Source organism: Corylus avellana, chromosome ca11, assembly GCF_901000735.1.
Source record: "Corylus avellana chromosome ca11, CavTom2PMs-1.0".
Lineage (NCBI taxonomy): Eukaryota > Viridiplantae > Streptophyta > Magnoliopsida > Fagales > Betulaceae > Corylus > Corylus avellana.
Window position 1 is genome coordinate 1,488,753 of NC_081551.1, and position 16,868 is coordinate 1,505,620.

The 16,868-nt window shown below is 34.2% G+C and overlaps 2 protein-coding genes across 4 annotated transcripts in view; both read left to right on the top strand.

Moving 5' to 3' along the window:
* Positions 1-3,121: 3,121 nt before the first annotated feature.
* On the top strand, positions 3,122-7,037 carry LOC132165559 (glutathione gamma-glutamylcysteinyltransferase 1-like). The gene is made up of 8 exons (XM_059576181.1): positions 3,122-3,214; positions 3,817-3,973; positions 4,456-4,694; positions 4,999-5,162; positions 5,412-5,463; positions 5,581-5,808; positions 5,932-6,441; positions 6,670-7,037. The coding sequence occupies exons 1-8, from the start codon at positions 3,140-3,142 to the stop codon at positions 6,754-6,756; spliced, it is 1,512 nt and encodes a 503-aa protein (XP_059432164.1). The 5' UTR covers positions 3,122-3,139; the 3' UTR covers positions 6,757-7,037.
* A 691-nt stretch (positions 7,038-7,728) lies between these two features.
* The window catches only part of LOC132165423 (long-chain-alcohol oxidase FAO2-like), a 19,073-nt gene continuing 9,933 nt past the window's right edge, over positions 7,729-16,868 (top strand). Inside the window, exons 1-8 of one of the 3 annotated variants that reach the window (XM_059575976.1) lie at positions 7,729-7,987; positions 8,062-8,218; positions 8,690-8,928; positions 9,662-9,825; positions 11,044-11,095; positions 12,126-12,353; positions 12,536-12,759; positions 12,910-13,039. In XM_059575976.1, the coding sequence (XP_059431959.1) occupies positions 7,904-7,987; positions 8,062-8,218; positions 8,690-8,928; positions 9,662-9,825; positions 11,044-11,095; positions 12,126-12,353; positions 12,536-12,759; positions 12,910-13,039 (1,278 nt within the window). In that variant the 5' untranslated portion in view covers positions 7,729-7,903. Of the gene's footprint in view, positions 7,988-8,061; positions 8,219-8,689; positions 8,929-9,661; positions 9,826-11,043; positions 11,096-12,125; positions 12,354-12,535; positions 13,040-16,868 lie in introns of those variants that run through there. The other 2 variants (XM_059575975.1, XM_059575977.1) reach the window with 2 other exon arrangements.

Genomic DNA, 16,868 nt, shown 5'->3' on the forward strand with positions numbered 1-16,868 from the left:
TAAGGAGATGAGCCATTTATAAGGGTGAGGAGAAATCTCAACTTTTGAGATAGCTTTTGGGTTGAGTTAGGCCCAAGACCCATTTCTCTAATAATTTTAATATTTTATAGCTATTAGGTCATAGGCCTTTTAAAAAAAAAAAGAAAAAAAGAAAAAGAAAAAGGAAAAAACGATCAAGAAATGATTTTCCTTCATTCCTTAAATCTCTAAAATCTTGTACACAGTAGGTTGAATATTAGATTTTATTTTTAGACTTATATATCCAGTTTAACAAAATATATATTTGACATATTAGACTAACTATAGATTACTTTACAATATATATAATTTCTTAAAATTAGTATGTAAATTAAGATTCTTGTAGTAATAATGATAAGATTACATTTTTCATATTTTTGTCTTGGAGTAAGATCCTTTCAATTTTACGTGAAATGGAGAAGAACTACTTTATTTAGCGGTGCAAAGGTGGTTACAGTTAGCGATTAGTGGCAATAACCGCTAACCGTAACCGCCCTAGCGGTTAGTAAATTTCACTAACCGCAACCACTAACTGCCTAGCGGTTAGCGGTTAGCGGTTAACCGCCGGGTAGCGGCGGTTAACAAAATAGATTACTGCCCGCTAACCGTTTTTTAAAAATTGGGTTTTTTTTTTTTTTTGGTTTTTTGGGCTTTTTTTTACCCTCTTTTTTTTTTTTTCTTGTATTTTTAATATCTTCTTGGGCCCAATTGCTATAAAAAGAGCCCATATTTAAAAATAAAAAATATTTGACCCAAAATTTACATTTACTTGTACTTTAAATTTTTTTTCCTTAAATATTAAATCATAACCGGTTAACTTTTTAAAAAATAAAAAATAAAAATTCAACACAACATACAAAAAAAAGTTTAGAATTCAGACAACTATCACAACATATAAAAAAAAAAATATATAAAAAGTTCAATACAAAACATATAAAATAAGTTCAAATAAAACATTAAATGATACAAATAAAATATTAAAACTTCATCAATCCTCTCATTTGATCCTCTAGCAAACCCTGTGGACATCAAAAGAAGAAAAGTTATAATATTAAATATAATAATATTAAGGCACAAGCATGTACACATATCAAAACGTGCTTAATATAATTGTATTGTAATTAAAATACTATGACAATTCAAAAAATAATAACCTTCGTTACTAACAAACCTCTAGGCAAAAGATGAAGCAGCACTTAAACTTGAAGGTTGAGTCACATCTATGAATAAATAATATATTGTTTAATTCAATTGAATCAATTGTGATTATCATTGTACATGAATCATATGATTAACTTGTAGACTTATGACTTATGAGTTATGTCATATTATATATGTATTATTTATTATTATATAATCATATGATTTAATGATCAAGTCATCATGTGATATAATCATATCAATTATAGTGATAATATATAAATTACTAAAATTATAATGATAATACATTAATACTTAAATTGTGTTTATAAGTAACACATTGGTCATTGTTTAATCCAATGTCAATTACTTAATTTGATATTATACGAATCATATCATCATTGTACATTAATAATATGATTCACTTGAAGTCTTGAATAAAGTATTTGAATTGTCATTGAATCATATGATTAAGTATTGATATTATACATTTATATTATTCATATGCATATGTAGACTTATATAGACTTATAACATATATAGACTTATAAGTTTATAACATACATTGAAAATAAGTCTCTAGATATTTAATTGTTGTATTAGTATGAATTGGTATACTTATGAGTTATGTCATATTATATATGTATAATTTGTTATTATATAATCAAATGATTTAATGATCAATCTCATGTGATATAATCATATAAATTATAGTGATAATATATTAATAATCAAATTGTGATTTAATTATTTTTTTTAAAAAAATTGTGATTTAATGATCAAGTGATTATGTTATATGTATAAATATTTTTATAATTATAATTATAAAAATATATTATATAAAAAGGCGGTTAGCGGTTACGGTTAGTAAACTCAATAACCGCTAACCGCTAACCGTTAGGCGGTTATAGCGGTTAGGCGGTTAGCGGTTAATACGGTTAAGTGGTTAGAGTGGTTAACGGTTAACGATTAGAGCGGTTAGCGGGCGGTTTTTAACTGCCCGCCTTTCCACCCCTAACTTTATTGTTCATTTTGTTGCCATCACAACTGACGTTTCTTCTGCCTACTCACCCTCTAGACTGCTTCAAAAACCGCCATTTCCAACCGCCTTCTCTTAGAACAAAAAATTATTGAACAGAGTCTTTCATTTGCCCCATTTTCGAATGTTGTTAGGTTTGGTGTTCCAACTGTTTGTATTATTTTATTTTTGTATTAATATAAGCTCATTCATTAAAAAAGATGAAGTTAATTTAATGGTATTTTCCTCCTTCGGTAATGCTTTTAGGACAATTTTTTACTTTCTAACAAGAATAATAAATAAAAAAAAATAAAAAATAAAAATTCAAAACACAAAACACAAAACACAAAACAAACTCTCTAAAAAGTTTTAAAAAACGAGCCCATTAATTTTTCCAAATGAAACACTTTCCCTTTGAGCAGATACCTTCATCACAATTTTAGATGGTTAGAATTTAAAGTTGTTACCTACTATCGGGTCTCGAGTACCTGCAACATGCAGCTCGGGTAGCTGAAATGGTCAATACCCGCTCCGATCCAATCCATGCCCACCTATATTATGTTATTTAATTTTTTAAAAATACGTGTTAACATTCACAATAAATTCACCGTTAAACCTTTTGTTTTGACTTCACTGGACGAGAAAAAATGGTACTTCATTTTTCAAAAAATTTGACCATGAAATCATTGAAATGAAGAGAATTTTCTTTTGACTAGAATTTCCATCAGCCTCACATAATATTACCAAATTGCACCCACCCTTTCTCCCAAATGACAATTTCATCCCCTCCTCGACGTTGACCGTAGATTTTTCCCGCTTCAGAAGCCGTTACTTTTACAGTACTCTCTGTTTGCTCCGTGGGTTCACAGTATAACGGCGTTCTAGCTCTACAGTAAAAAGCTCGATTTTCCAAATCCCGATCGTATAAAGAGAAAAATAGTGTAATCGAAGAAAAACAAGAAGATGGCTATGGCAGGGTTGTACCGACGAGTACTCCCTTCTCCTCCAGCATTCGATTTCGCTTCCCATGAAGGCAAGGTCAGTTACGGTTTGCTCCTCTGCAGTTCCTGAAATTCGCATTTTCTTAAAACAAAATTCTGATGATTTCGATGATAATAACGCAAAGGGTTTTCTGGGTTTAGGTTCGGATTTCTCCGTTGAGTTAATTACTAAAAACGAAAGAAAGATTGACTTTTTTTTATATATATACATAGCAATGTGGGACAATGGTCCTCGCTTTCTATCTCTCTCTGGGTTTAATAATACAGATGTGGGTGTTGTGTGGATAAATGTAATAATCAAATCAATTTGCTTTTATTGTAGTTTATATTATAATAGCTTTTCTGGGTGAAGTTAAACAATTTTAAATTGTGCTAGTTTGAGATTATTGGATGATCCTTATTGTGTATTTAGAAGTAAGTGTATGAAGTGCATGTTTGTGGGTTTATCCTATCTAAGGTTGTTTCAGTTTTTGGGTGTTTTTTATGGGTGATTTTCTTGTTTTAGATTTTGGGTTTTCCCAGAAGACGAACAATTGTTGTCATTCGTGACATAAATGTATGTAATCTGAGATATTTAGATTCTTCATTTTTTGGTTTGTACCAGCCAACTAATCCCGTGTGTGTTTTTTGTGATTGCAGAAACTTTTCGTTGAGGCCATCCAGAGTGGGACAATGGAAGGTTTTTATAGGTTGATTTCTTATTTTCAGACCCAATCAGAGCCTGCATATTGTGGATTGGCCAGCCTGTCCATGGTCTTGAATGCCCTTGCTATTGATCCTGGAAGAAAGTGGAAGGGTAAGATCCAAGTTATGCACATCGAGTAGAATTTTAACGTTCCAATTGTTCTACTAGGAGAGCTTTTTTAGCTTGGGCCAGCAGTTTGTTATTATAGGAAGTTTGTTTCTAAGGGGCCTGCATGTTCATGCTTAGTATTTAGTTAATATGATGCTAATAACCACCATTTAGTAAGTTTTTGTCACTGTTTGGATTTAACATGTTAAGTGTTTTTCTCTCGTTTAACTATAGGAAGATTTAGAGGAGCTTCTTGAGATCTGTGCGTTTTTTCTGGTTGGGTGCTGATACGTTGCTTGTATTCTAGACAGATTATAAATGGGTCTTTCAGGTCACGCTGAGGCCTCTCTGATTTTTAAAATCATTGAAAACACCTAAAATTATTTTTCTTTCCTGATATATGACTTCTTAGATTTATTCAGATTCTATCATGTATGTATTATGTGGTTTTCAATTCACTTATCAAAAAAAAAATCATCTATCAGGGCCTTGGAGGTGGTTTGATGAATCTATGCTAGACTGCTGTGAACCTTTAGAAAAGGTCAAAGCTACAGGCATCTCATTTGGGAAGCTCGTTTGTTTGGCTCACTGTGCTGGAGCAAAAGTTGAAGCCTTTCGTGCAAATCAAAGCACCATTGATGAATTCCGTAAACATGTCATGAAATGTTCTATTTCTGATGATTGTCATGTGATCTCATCATATGATAGATCAGCTCTCAAGCAGGTGAGTAATGTTAACTCTTTTGATTCTATTTCATCATCTTATTCTCTCTCTATCTGAGTGCCTGTCTTTTGTTAATAGCAAAATTGTTAAGTTGCGGGTTTGATCGTGCATTGTTGACTTGTATTTTGCACGAGCATTGTGATATATTATTTACCATTTTGAAATTTGTGGTATAATAAACAAGAATTATGAGATTTTTTGTTGACGATTCAGTATCTGAAGTAGCTGAATAATAGTACCAATTTTGATACACTATTTTACATGTAAAACAATTGATGAAATTATCCATAAAAATTGTTGGCAGACAGGAATTGGTCATTTTTCACCTATTGGTGGTTATCATGCTGGAAGGGACATGGCACTTATGTTGGATGTTGCACGATTTAAATATCCTCCTCATTGGGTTCCTCTCACACTTCTTTGGGAAGCGATGGGTTATATTGATGAAACAACCGGACAACAAAGAGGGTAGGCTTTCTTGTATGTTTTCTTTAGTCAAATTTATTATATCACGTAAACACAATGATATCAGGTGTATATTAAAAATGATTTATATCCAATAAAAAAAAGCATCGACTAGGACTCAAATTCGCCGTTGCTTTTGCATGCTGTAATTTGCTTTTGTTATTGCTTTTTCATCGACCTTGTTGTGTTAACTCTCAAGGTGTACTCCATGTCAATCATGTATTTGTGTCTGAAGTTTTATATTTTTATCAGGTTCATGCTGATATCCAGGCCTCACAGGGAGCCAGGACTGCTTTATACCCTGGTATGACACAAACTTCAGCATAGAGTTTTAATTGTTTATGAGTTTGTCTCACCCATCCACCTGCTTGTCAGTTGATATATATATGAACTTGTATATCATTCGGGAACTTCTTTGCAGAGCTGTAAAAATGAGAGTTGGGTCGGTATTGCAAAATACCTCATGCATGATGTTTCTCTTCTCTTAAAGTTGGTGGACGCGACAGATATTCAAAAAGTTCTCTCTATTATTTTCACATCACTCCCATCAAATTTTGGGGAGTTCATCAAGTGGGTTGCAGAGGTTCGGAGACGAGAGGATGGTGATGAAAGTATAAGCCCAGAGGAGAAAGCTAGGGTTGCTGTCAAGGTGTTACAGAAGTTTCAAGTCCATTTACAACATTTATCTTTTTCCTTTGATGATCGGATATCAATTATGTAGTTTATTTACTTTCGTCCAAGGAGGTGTTAAACACAAGATTTGTTATTGCAGGAAGAGGTATTAAAACAGGTGCAGGAGACTGGCCTCTTTAAACATGTAGCTGCATTTTTATCTTCAGCAAATTCATGCTGCCAGAACTTGGCACCTTTAAGTCATCAGGATGATTTTCCTGACATAGCTGCAAGAGTTTGTTGCCAAGGGGCAAAAATGTTGGCTGGGAGATCTGGCTCCTCAGACGAGTATTGCTGTCAGGAAACATGCATAAAATGCTTGAAAGCTAATGGTGACAAGCCTGTTACAGTATTTTCTGGGACAGTAATAAATGGAAAGAGTGAGCAAGGGGTTGATGTGCTGGTTCCTTCATCCCGTACGAAACCAGGTTGCTGCTGCTCTGTCTCAAGCAATTACAGTGGGATACATCCAGCTAGTAATGATGTTTTGACGGCACTTTTACTGGCATTACCTCCAGAAACATGGTCTGGTATAAAGAATGAGAAGCTTTTGCAGGAAATATCCAGCCTCGTTTTGACTGAAAATCTTCCCACCTTGCTTCAAGAAGAGGTAATTAAATTTAATCTTGGACCATTTTTGTTCTTCCAAATTCTCGCTTCTGTTGTGATGGTTTGGCACTTCTGTCTGGAATTTGTGGTTGTTCAAAGTGTTTTATTCATTTCATGCTTGTTGCATCTTGGAGCTGATCTGGATTTCTTGCCATATACAAGTCAAGAAATTATAGAAGTTTTCATTGTACTTTAATTACAAAGGTTTCTCATCTTTGGTACGCGACAGGTTTTGCACTTAAGACGCCAGCTCTACCTTCTCAAGAGATGCCAAGAGAACAAGGTTGATGTGGATCTTGGTGCACCCGTCTCTTAGCATCCGGTTTTTCTCATTTTTTTTTTTTTTTGTACTTATAGGTCTAACCAAGAGTGTAGTGTTAGATATGCCTAGCAGAATGTTATTTACAACCATTTCTAGGATATTTGTTGAGAAGCAACAGACATCTCCCGGCATTGAAATGTGGTGGTGAAGAGGCAAGAGTTCTTCATACTAACTGAATCGATAGGAAATTGTATTTGATTTAAGGAATAATGTTATATGCAGAATTCGGATAAAGCTTCTTAGATCATATGGGGTTTTTGATCAGTTGGCTTTTACAGTGTATACTAGCTAATTTGGGATTGGCTACAATTCCCTGCTTGGATATGAATCCCCTGCAATTGTGGCAAGAGCTTAAGATTGTTTTTGATATATCGAATGGCATTAATATTTTCCAAATCACCACTCTAAAACTATTCAACTTATCAATAGAAAGAAAGAAAATTAAGCATTATTGCCCAAAGTACACACTATCTTTGGAGGATAAATTGATGGTACGGAGCATTACTCTACTATTACTCTATTCTCAAGTATACTCTCTTTAACGCAACAACAAAAATTACCATTGAATTTTAAATGGATCATTCTTAAATTTTGAATTTAAACGTGATTTTTACTCGGTAAGTGTGATTTTTACTCGGTAAGTGTGCACCTGAAAGTGCACTTAACTTTTATTTTCTTTTAAACTAAAGCAAGTAAGCATGATGGCAAATAATTAGAACTACTCCTCAGTAATGCTATATACTACACTTTTATCTCACTTTATTAATATAACTTTGTCGATTAGTTCTTGATTTTTTTTTTTTCTTTTAACAATGGTTTTTAAGGGTTACTTGGCATTGCCACGTCAATAAAGTAATATAAAATTGAAATAAAAGTGTGGTGAATTTTTATTTGTTGTTTCTTATTGGCCGGGCTGACTCCAAAGTGGATGCGGTGGTTTCAATAAAGGAGAGGGAAATCATTAATCATGGAAGGCAGAAAGGTCAAAGGTCAAACCCATGCTGCCACAGTGGTCCACTACCAGTACCCACCACCAAAAGCATCAAATTCTCCGTGTAAACTGATTAGAAATAGGAAATCGGATTCCCAGGAATTCATTTCTCAAATTCTCAGTCAAACAACTTCCATCCTCTAACGAAGAATGTCGACGACGCCGTTGCCCGGTCTGTACCGCAGATCCCTTCCTTCTCCTCCGGCAATAGAATTCGCTTCCCCGGAAGGCAAGGTACGTATCTCTCTCTCTCTCTCTGAGGTTAAATGGACTTTGTTTGAATGTGTGTGAATGTTTTGTTGCTGTAGAAGCTGTTTGCGGAGGCGTTAGGAGGTGGAACAATGGAAGGGTTTTTCAAGCTGATATCGTACTACCAAACGCAGTCGGAGCCTGCGTATTGCGGGCTCGCCACCCTCGCCGTGGTCCTCAATGCGCTCGCTATCGATCCCGGAAGAAAATGGAAAGGTATCTTAGATTTCTTTTAAGTAATAGTGCAAAATTATTTTATTTATTTATTTTTTGAGTTTCACTTTTAACAAAATCCAGAAGTATAAACAGAAATGAGTGGTATATATGTGTGTGTGTGTGTGGCTTGTATGTATGTGTCACAGGTGACGGTAATCGGCGAGTAAATTGTCAAGAATTTACATTAATTGAGCAATTTGTCTGATATTACTACTTGAAGAGTGGAATTTGGGGAGCTTGGAATTTTCCATTGAAATTTGTAATGTGTATGATATATGTTGTACTTTTTTTTTTTTTTTAATTTCTGTTTTATTACATTAATTCATCATTTGGATCTAACATAGAAGGAAGGGGAAGTGAATGAAAGTGTGGATTAGAATTCTCTAGAATTTCTAGGCAACTCGATGATGGAGTTTTTAAAATCTCAACCATTTTGCCTCCTTTGTGTACAACTTATGATTTCGGTTGTAGGCCCCTGGAGATGGTTTGATGACTCGATGCTCGACTGTTGTGAGCCTTTGGCAAAGATTAAAGCTGATGGCATCACGTTTGGTAAAGTTGCATGTTTGGCACACTGCAATGGAGCTAAAGTTGAAGCTTTTCGAACTAGTGAAAGAACCATTGATGACTTCCGCAAGTACATAATCACATGTTCTTCTTCAGAGGATTGTCATGTAATCACATCATACCATAGAGGAGTCTTTAAGCAGGTCTTGTGAGTTTATCCATTTTACTGTCTAATCACTAATATTTTTCTTTTATGTTATGTTCCTTATTCTTGGGGATACTTTTGAAAGAAAAAAAAATCCATGTCTAAGGCAAATGATTTATGCCCATGAATCAGTTTTATCTGTATTCGCTAAAAGGTAAAGTGTTAATGGTACTTAAAATATGATTTATCCTTACTTTTTGCTGATGGATATAGAACCTATTACAAAATTTGTGAATATTGATAACCTTGGTAGACACATGATTTCTGAGGTACATAACCATTATGCACTTATAGCTAAATAAAACAGGCAATATATTTTTGTTGTATATTTATGTTGTTTTCATCTTTACTGTTAATAGGCAAGACTGACCTTTTGCTTTTTAGAAGTATGTGACAACTTTCTAAAGCAATTGTGGCAGTTAGCTTTGTTGCCTGTACTCTCTTTTAATTCTTGAAGCCTTGTTAGTTCATGGAATAAAAAAGAAAAAGAAAGAAGAAGCAGAAGAAAGAAATAGTCTCATTATGAACAGAGTGGGGCTAGTCTAGGAATCATTAGTGCCATTTACTGAGTATTAAATTTTCCTGTGTGACATATAGTCACTATATTCTGGTTCATGATAGAGTTGGTTATAGTCTTTGTGCTTTGAAAATACAAAATTTATTATCCTTGTTGTATGCTTACTTTTTAGAATTTGAGAGAGGATTGATTTCATTTTATTGTGTGGATACAGACTGGAACTGGTCACTTTTCACCAATTGGGGGCTATCATGCTGAAAGAGATATGGTTCTCATATTGGATGTTGCTCGATTTAAATATCCTCCTCATTGGGTTCCTCTCACACTTCTTTGGGAGGCCATGGATACCATTGATGAAGCAACTGGACATCGTAGGGGGTATGCTCTCCAATTATGAACCTCCATGTCAGAGTAGAAGCCATTAGTTAAGCTGCTTATATTTGTGATTGTTTAAACAAAATGGCATTAGTATTTCTTGCTCAGTTGCATTGACTGTGATATCTTGTATTATGAAAGTTAAGTTCCCACGTTGGATGTAAGGCGTGTATATCCTGAATCCCTCATTAGATATGTGCTAGGCGAGACTAAGCTATATAAGTGACTTTAGGAAGTTCCAATCATAATTTCACTAGTTCTTTTGGAGTATAATGAGATGTGACTAGCTCTTCTCTAGGTCATGACAAATGGTGTCAAAGCCCACCTAGTATTGACATGTAGCATTGGGGCACTGCAGAGCAATGTGGGCCCTAACGAGGACGTTAGAGATTTCGGTGTAGGAAATTGTGATACATCGAAATGTAAAAGTTATGTCCCATATAGAATGAGTAGATTATGAGCATGTGTGTATCAAGTCCCACATTGGTTGTGTACTGGATGAGGTTGGGCTATATAAGTAACTCTAGAGCGCTCCAATTGTAACCTTGACAAATCTTTTTTGGATATAGAGCTAATGCTTTCCAATATCATAACATTGGCATTCTATATATTTCTTTCTTTGATTCATTTTTTTTTTCTTTTCAAATCTTTTATTTGTGAAACTTATGTGTTTTTTCTTTTTGGTGAATAACATAAGTTACTTGTACTGATCGTATGCATTGTTTATTTAAAATAGAAAATCATTGGTGAAATATTCTTATTATGTGATTATCTTCACTTTCTACAGTTACGTACAATGGCCTTTAGTTCTGGTTTTTGCTTGGTATATTTAAAAGCAACATAGGTCTTGCAAACGAGGTTCTATCTCTTTGTTTGGCCTTTGGATATGGATAAGTAGTGACATATTTGTATGGATAGAAGTATCAAGTACTGCTGCCATATATACTCTGTTAATTTATGTTTAGACATCAGTTATTTTTATTTTCTTTCAACCCTTTTAAGGCTTTGGCTGTAAATTTGGTTGAAAGTTTGTGTTTGCACAGTGTTTCTTTAATAAACCATTATAACCTTGTTTAATAACTATTTGCAAGCCCAAGTAGAATAGTATTTCTTTTAAATTTGTTCTGCCTAAATTCTGCCTCCCTGCCATTTTGATTCTATGATGTTGGTATTGGCTGTTTTATTTGTATTCTATTTACATTCTAAAATATAAATTTTCAGGTACATGATTATTTCAAGGCATCACAGAGCACCATCAATCCTTTATACTGTGGTACTGTTCTTGTTGACTTATGTGAAATTTTGGTGCTAGATTTTTCTCTCCCCTATGCATCACTTTTGATTAGTAGCAAAAATTGGATAAATTTTGTAAGTTGTGACAACTTTTATAACATTTGCAATGTGCCCCCTAAACTACAAATTTGACAATCTACCCTAGAAGTTGAAGTTCCATGATAAGTAGCCCCAACCACCTATAATTGGTGTTAAAGTTTGTTTTTTTGTTTTTTTCATACATGAGAGTTTCACATGGTTATGGGGTGTACATTTGAGCGGAACTTTAGTTAAGTGAAGAGTTATCTAAGAATAGTGACTTTGGCTAGAGATATACCTCTCGGCTATGGTCATACCCTTTTACAAGAGTTATCATGCAATTATTTGGTGACTTGACTTTTGGCTAAGTTCGTGTCTTTCTTTGCGTTGTAATTTGTATTTGTTCTGGTTGGTGATATGATGCAATCCAGAAGTTAGTGGAAAGCTATGATCTAATAGGTATGTTAATACTGAGCAACAGAAGGGTATGAAAGAACAATTTTTTGCTTGTAAGGACTGCAATGACGAGGGAAATCAGACTAAGTGAAATGCAATCCTCATTGAAGAATTTTGGAAAAGATGATCTAATGGTTAGGAAAAATTAACTGTAAACTATTCTGACTCTTTATTATAATCTATGCATTAGAAAATTAATTTTAATCTATTTTTCCTTTTCCCTAAAAAAAAATTATCCCTTTTTCTTCTTATTGATTTGAGCTTGGGCCAAAAGTTGAGCTGAAATAGAAATGTAAGATTTTGAATTAGAGGAGGGAAAATAAAGAAAAGACGGTTGATTACTTTGACTGAATAAAGAAATACGGGGATTCTTGTCTCTCAAATACAGACGTTTTATCTTTCATGGTTTCACATGCATTGTTTATTCTCTTGAAATCTGATTCAATTTTGTTGATTTCATGTTGTTCTGCTTGCCTGTTTATGTCTGCTACAGACGTTCTGAACTAGCATTGCATGTGACTCTGGATTCTGTGCAGAGTTGTAGACATGATAGTTGGAAAAGTTTGGCAAAGTACTTAGTAGAAGATGTCCCCCTCCTCTTGAAGTTAGAAGATCTCAAAGATGTTAAAAAAGTACTCTCTATGATATTCAAATCACCCCCTGCCGATTTGAGAGAATTCATTAAGTGGGTTGCAGAAGTTCGAAGACAAGAGGATGGGAGTGTAATCTTAAGTGATGAGGAAAAAGGAAGGGTTGCAATCAAGGTCTTCTATAGCTTCTTTGAATTCCTTTTTTCCTTTCTAATGCATTATTTCCTGTTTTTCTGTGAATTTTTTGAGCTTTTAGAGGATGAACAATAATTTTACAGTTTCTTAAACTTCTTGTACTAAAAACATGAACAACAAATAAATTTCTGATTTTGAGTTTATAAGCTTTGGGATTTCAGGAAGAGATATTGAAACAAATACAAGAGACCGAACTATTCAGACACGTAACAAGATGGTTGGCTTCGGAAAATTCTTTTTGTAAAGACATCACATCATTAGGTGATAAAGATGGTTTACCGGAAATTGCTGCACGTGTCTGTTGCGAAGGTGCAGAACTTTTGGCCAGGAAACCCACCGGAATATGCTGTATGAAAACAAATATAAAGCTTTTGAAGGCCTGTGATGAAAAGCCTGCGATAGTGGCATCTGGGACTGTAATTGCTGATGGCACTGAACAAAGAGTTGATACGTTCATCCCTTTATGTCAAACTGATCCCAGTACTTTGTGTGCTTTTGATCAAGGTGGTTGTATTGGAATGCTTCCATCTACAGCTGATGTTTTAACAGTACTTCTGTTAGCCTTGCCGCAACTTACATGGGCTGGCATCAAAGAAGCAAAACTAGAGGCGGAAATTAACTGTCTTGTGTCAACTGACAATCTTCCCCCTCTGCTTAAAGACGAGGTACTATTTATATCGTTGATGCTTTCTTGTTTTTAGTTATACTTAATTTGACTATTAAATCACCATTTATTTCAGAAGTTTAAGTTGATAGAAAATGATGAATTTAATCATTTTAATTAATATTCTAGCATTCCCAATTGTGAACTCAAACTCCTCCTTAATAAATGAGGCCTAACAAGAGAAGTGTTTAATTGATCTGAGAGGTGAATTACGGAAACAAAATTCTAACTTAGAATTTGTGCTTTAATACCATATTAAATCATCAATTGTCCTAAAAGCTTGAGCTAATAAGAAATGGTGAATTTAATAATTTTAACTAATATTCTAATATTGACCTCTTCTACTTTATTTTAGTTAAGTTACTGGTTTAAGTCACAATCTTAAATTAGGTCTGAAGAACTTTTTTGATATTCACGGATGTCAAGATATATAGAATTGTCGATAAAGCTTTCACTTAAGAAGTTTGACTGTCATATTGTTTCATGGTGACCAATGACCATAATTTTTGGTGCTTGAATCCAAATATAGCATCCACAACCATGAAGAAGCTGATTCTTATTTCTAACTTAATGACCATTACAGGTTTTGTATTTGAGACGGCAGCTCCATTTCCTGATAACAGATCTTGGTGCTCCTATCCCTTCATGATGTTGTTTTTTATATCATGAGTCTTCACATAGCTCCATTGTATGGTAGTGGATATACATTTTTATGAGTTTCCAACTCTTGAAATATTAACTAAATAGATCGATATTATTGGCTCGCTCCCCCATTCTCTACCCCTGCCTCAAACCCACCATCTTTCACTCTTCATCACATCTTCCCTTCCATCTAGTTTACTCATGGATTCCCCCGCCCCTGAGCTTGATCACCTCATCTCTCAAACTGAAGTGCTTGGATGGATTCCTCCACACATTTTTAGCCCTTGTCCTTAAGCAAGATGGTCCTTTCTCTGTGCCTCATTATCGGCCCATTGGCCTTTGCAATGTGGCATATAAAATTATCACCAAAATCCTTGATAACTGCCTTAAAGCCATCCTTCTCAAATTTATTGCCCCCAACCAGTCAACCTTTGTTCCGGGCAGAACCATTCAAGATAACTCCAATCTAGCCCATGAATTACTTCACACCCTCAGAAACATGAGTGGCAGAGGGGGCCTCATGGTTATCAAGATAGATATGGATTGACCTTTAACCTTTTATTCTCAAGGTTATGGAAGGACTAGGGTTTCATCCCACTTGGATCCTTTGGATCAATAAGTGCATCTCTACCTGCTCCTCGGTGGTCATCAATGGTAAATTACTATTCCCAATCTCCACTCTTGATACACTATCATCTCCTCCTATCTTTGACTCTTCATCTATATAGACAGTGACACATGCCATCATTTTATTGATGTTAATGTGGCACACTAATGGAATCCGTCAAGTGTTTTGACGGTATTTGCCTACAAGGAGCGATTTGTAATTGATTCTTACGCCGAGGACCTCTTAATTATTTTTTATACCGTAAGAAGTGATTTATAATTTAGGCTAACCACAATGACTAATTTTACATTTATCCCTAAAAAAAATGGTATGCTAGTGAAGCTTATTCCTCCCGTAGGAATTGAACCTAAAACTTGCACTTATCAAAGGAAACAAGATATGATGTGTGAAGGGCCTATTGACAACTATGGTTCCCCAACCAAGATACTGAGTGGAACAAAGTTTCCTTCAAACTAGGTGAAAGAAAATCTTCTAATCCTGTATATTAAATTGACATTTGTCCTTAGAGCATTTGATTTTCAATGGAAGAATTACATGTTTTGTTAATTATTAAAATGCTTGTGAGAATTAATAATAATTATTAAAATGCATGTGGTTTAAAAGCAAATGTCAAATTAATAAATTGAATTAGAAGAAATTCTTTCAATTCAATTTGAAGAAAATTTTTGCAAAGCGAGATATAAGGCTAGAAGATAAGATAAACATCCAAATCCAACAACTAATGTCACACTATAAAAATATAAAAAGTGACAATTAATTCGATAACTTGAAAGAGTTAGATTGGCGTTGATTGCATTACTTCAAAAGATTAAGTACAATGTGTAACAAGGAACGACATGTCACATTGATTGTACACCATGAACCAAGAAGTCTTCTCCAGGCCCAATTGTTAAGAATAGTAAATTATTATCTCATTAATACCATTTAATCAACCAGGCAACCATATGCTTCGATTCTGGGCCATTTGTTGAAGATAAAAGTACACTGAAGCATATAGGTTTTTCACACATCTTACACCAAATCAAAGGAGAGCTTTTAAGATATTTTAAGTCAGTTCAATCCAATCCATGTTTTCAATCAAATTCGAAGAGAAAAGTAACAATCATATTAATTTAAATCTAAATGTCCATTATTTTTCTAAGTTAGTGATTATTTTAGTGAGTATTAGTTAGATATTCTCACTGATTATATAGGCCAAAAGCTCTTTTTAAAACAAAATTGTAGAAAGTATTTTGTTTGGAGTACGTTTGAAAAAGAAAATGATTTTTAAACAAACAAGTGGATGCATTTTTAAAACCGCATGATTTTAAAGGACAGAAGCAATTTTATGATATGATTTACTTTCTTTTTTTTTTTTTTTAAAAAAAAATTACGTTTTTATTAAATGAGTTTTGGACATTATTATTTTTTGGGTTAAATACATTTCCAGTACTTATGGTTTGCACCAAAATTAGATAGTCACTTCGGTTTTAAAAAATATCACAAATGGTACCTGTGATAAACAAATAAACTGACTTGGTACTTTTGTCAAGATTCTGTTAGGTTTTTTAATGGAGCGCCACGTCACCTTTACACGTGGTGTGGTACCTGGGTTTTTCGGTGCCCGCGTTATGATTTAAAACAAAAAAACAAGCCCCAAAAAAAAAAAAAACACCTCCAGGCCAAACAGGGTGGCCGGCCACCTCAACTCTCAATTTTTTTTTTTTAATATGACGTGGCACCCAAAAATTCAGGTACCGCACCACATGGGACCTTGAAACCACAGGTATCACGCCACATGTAAGGATGACGTGACATTCTGTTAAAAAACCTAACAGATTCTTGATGGAGGTGCTAAGTGGGTTTATTTGCTTACCATTGATACCATTTGTGATATTTTTGAAAACGCAGGTAGCTATTTGATTTTGGTACAAACCACAAGTACTGAAAAAGTATTTGACCCTTATTTTTTTCAAACCTTCTGAAGCCATCAATCATTCAAACCAAATGGAGACAAACAAAAAAGGAAAAAGAAGTGCTAGAGAACCAAACAAATGAACTCAGAAATTTTTTTAAATTGATGTGGCAAGGGTTTTTAAATTAAAAAAAAAAAAAAAATGCAATTGTTTCTCTCTTGTCTGCCATTTACGATCTGTCACGTCAATTTGAAAATTTTTCGGGGTTAATTTGTTTAGCTCCCTAGCACTTTTCAAAAGGAAATTAGGGTATTTAACTAAAAAAAAAGCCATGACTTCGTCAATTAATGTCTTATCACCATCAATGAGAAAATAAGGAGTTTATGATAGTAAAGGTAAAAAACCGTCTCTTAGTAGAGTTTCTCTGGAACCTCACGGCAGTTTCTACATTCTCTGAGAACCTCTTCCTTTTCGTTGCTTGTTTCCTGTTATGGAGAATTCTAATCCTGAGATTGATGTATTAACCAGCCAAACGTCTGCTCTTGGCTGGTCTGATACTCCTCCCCTCTTAACTTTTCCCCCTGTTAACCCAGATATTTCTCCTTCTTTCATGCTTGTTGGAAACATTTTCTCATCCCAACCACTCTCAAAAATCACTATCAAAA

Excerpts from the sequence above, each read along its gene's own strand:
- LOC132165559 (XM_059576181.1), top strand. The coding sequence starts at position 3,140 with ATGGCTATGGCAGGGTTGTACCGACGAGTACTCCCTTCTCCTCCAGCA. Across the intron at positions 3,215-3,816 it reads TCGCTTCCCATGAAGGCAAG|AAACTTTTCGTTGAGGCCAT; the intron begins GTCAGTTACGGT and ends TTGTGATTGCAG. Across the intron at positions 5,809-5,931 it reads AAGCTAGGGTTGCTGTCAAG|GAAGAGGTATTAAAACAGGT; the intron begins GTGTTACAGAAG and ends TTGTTATTGCAG.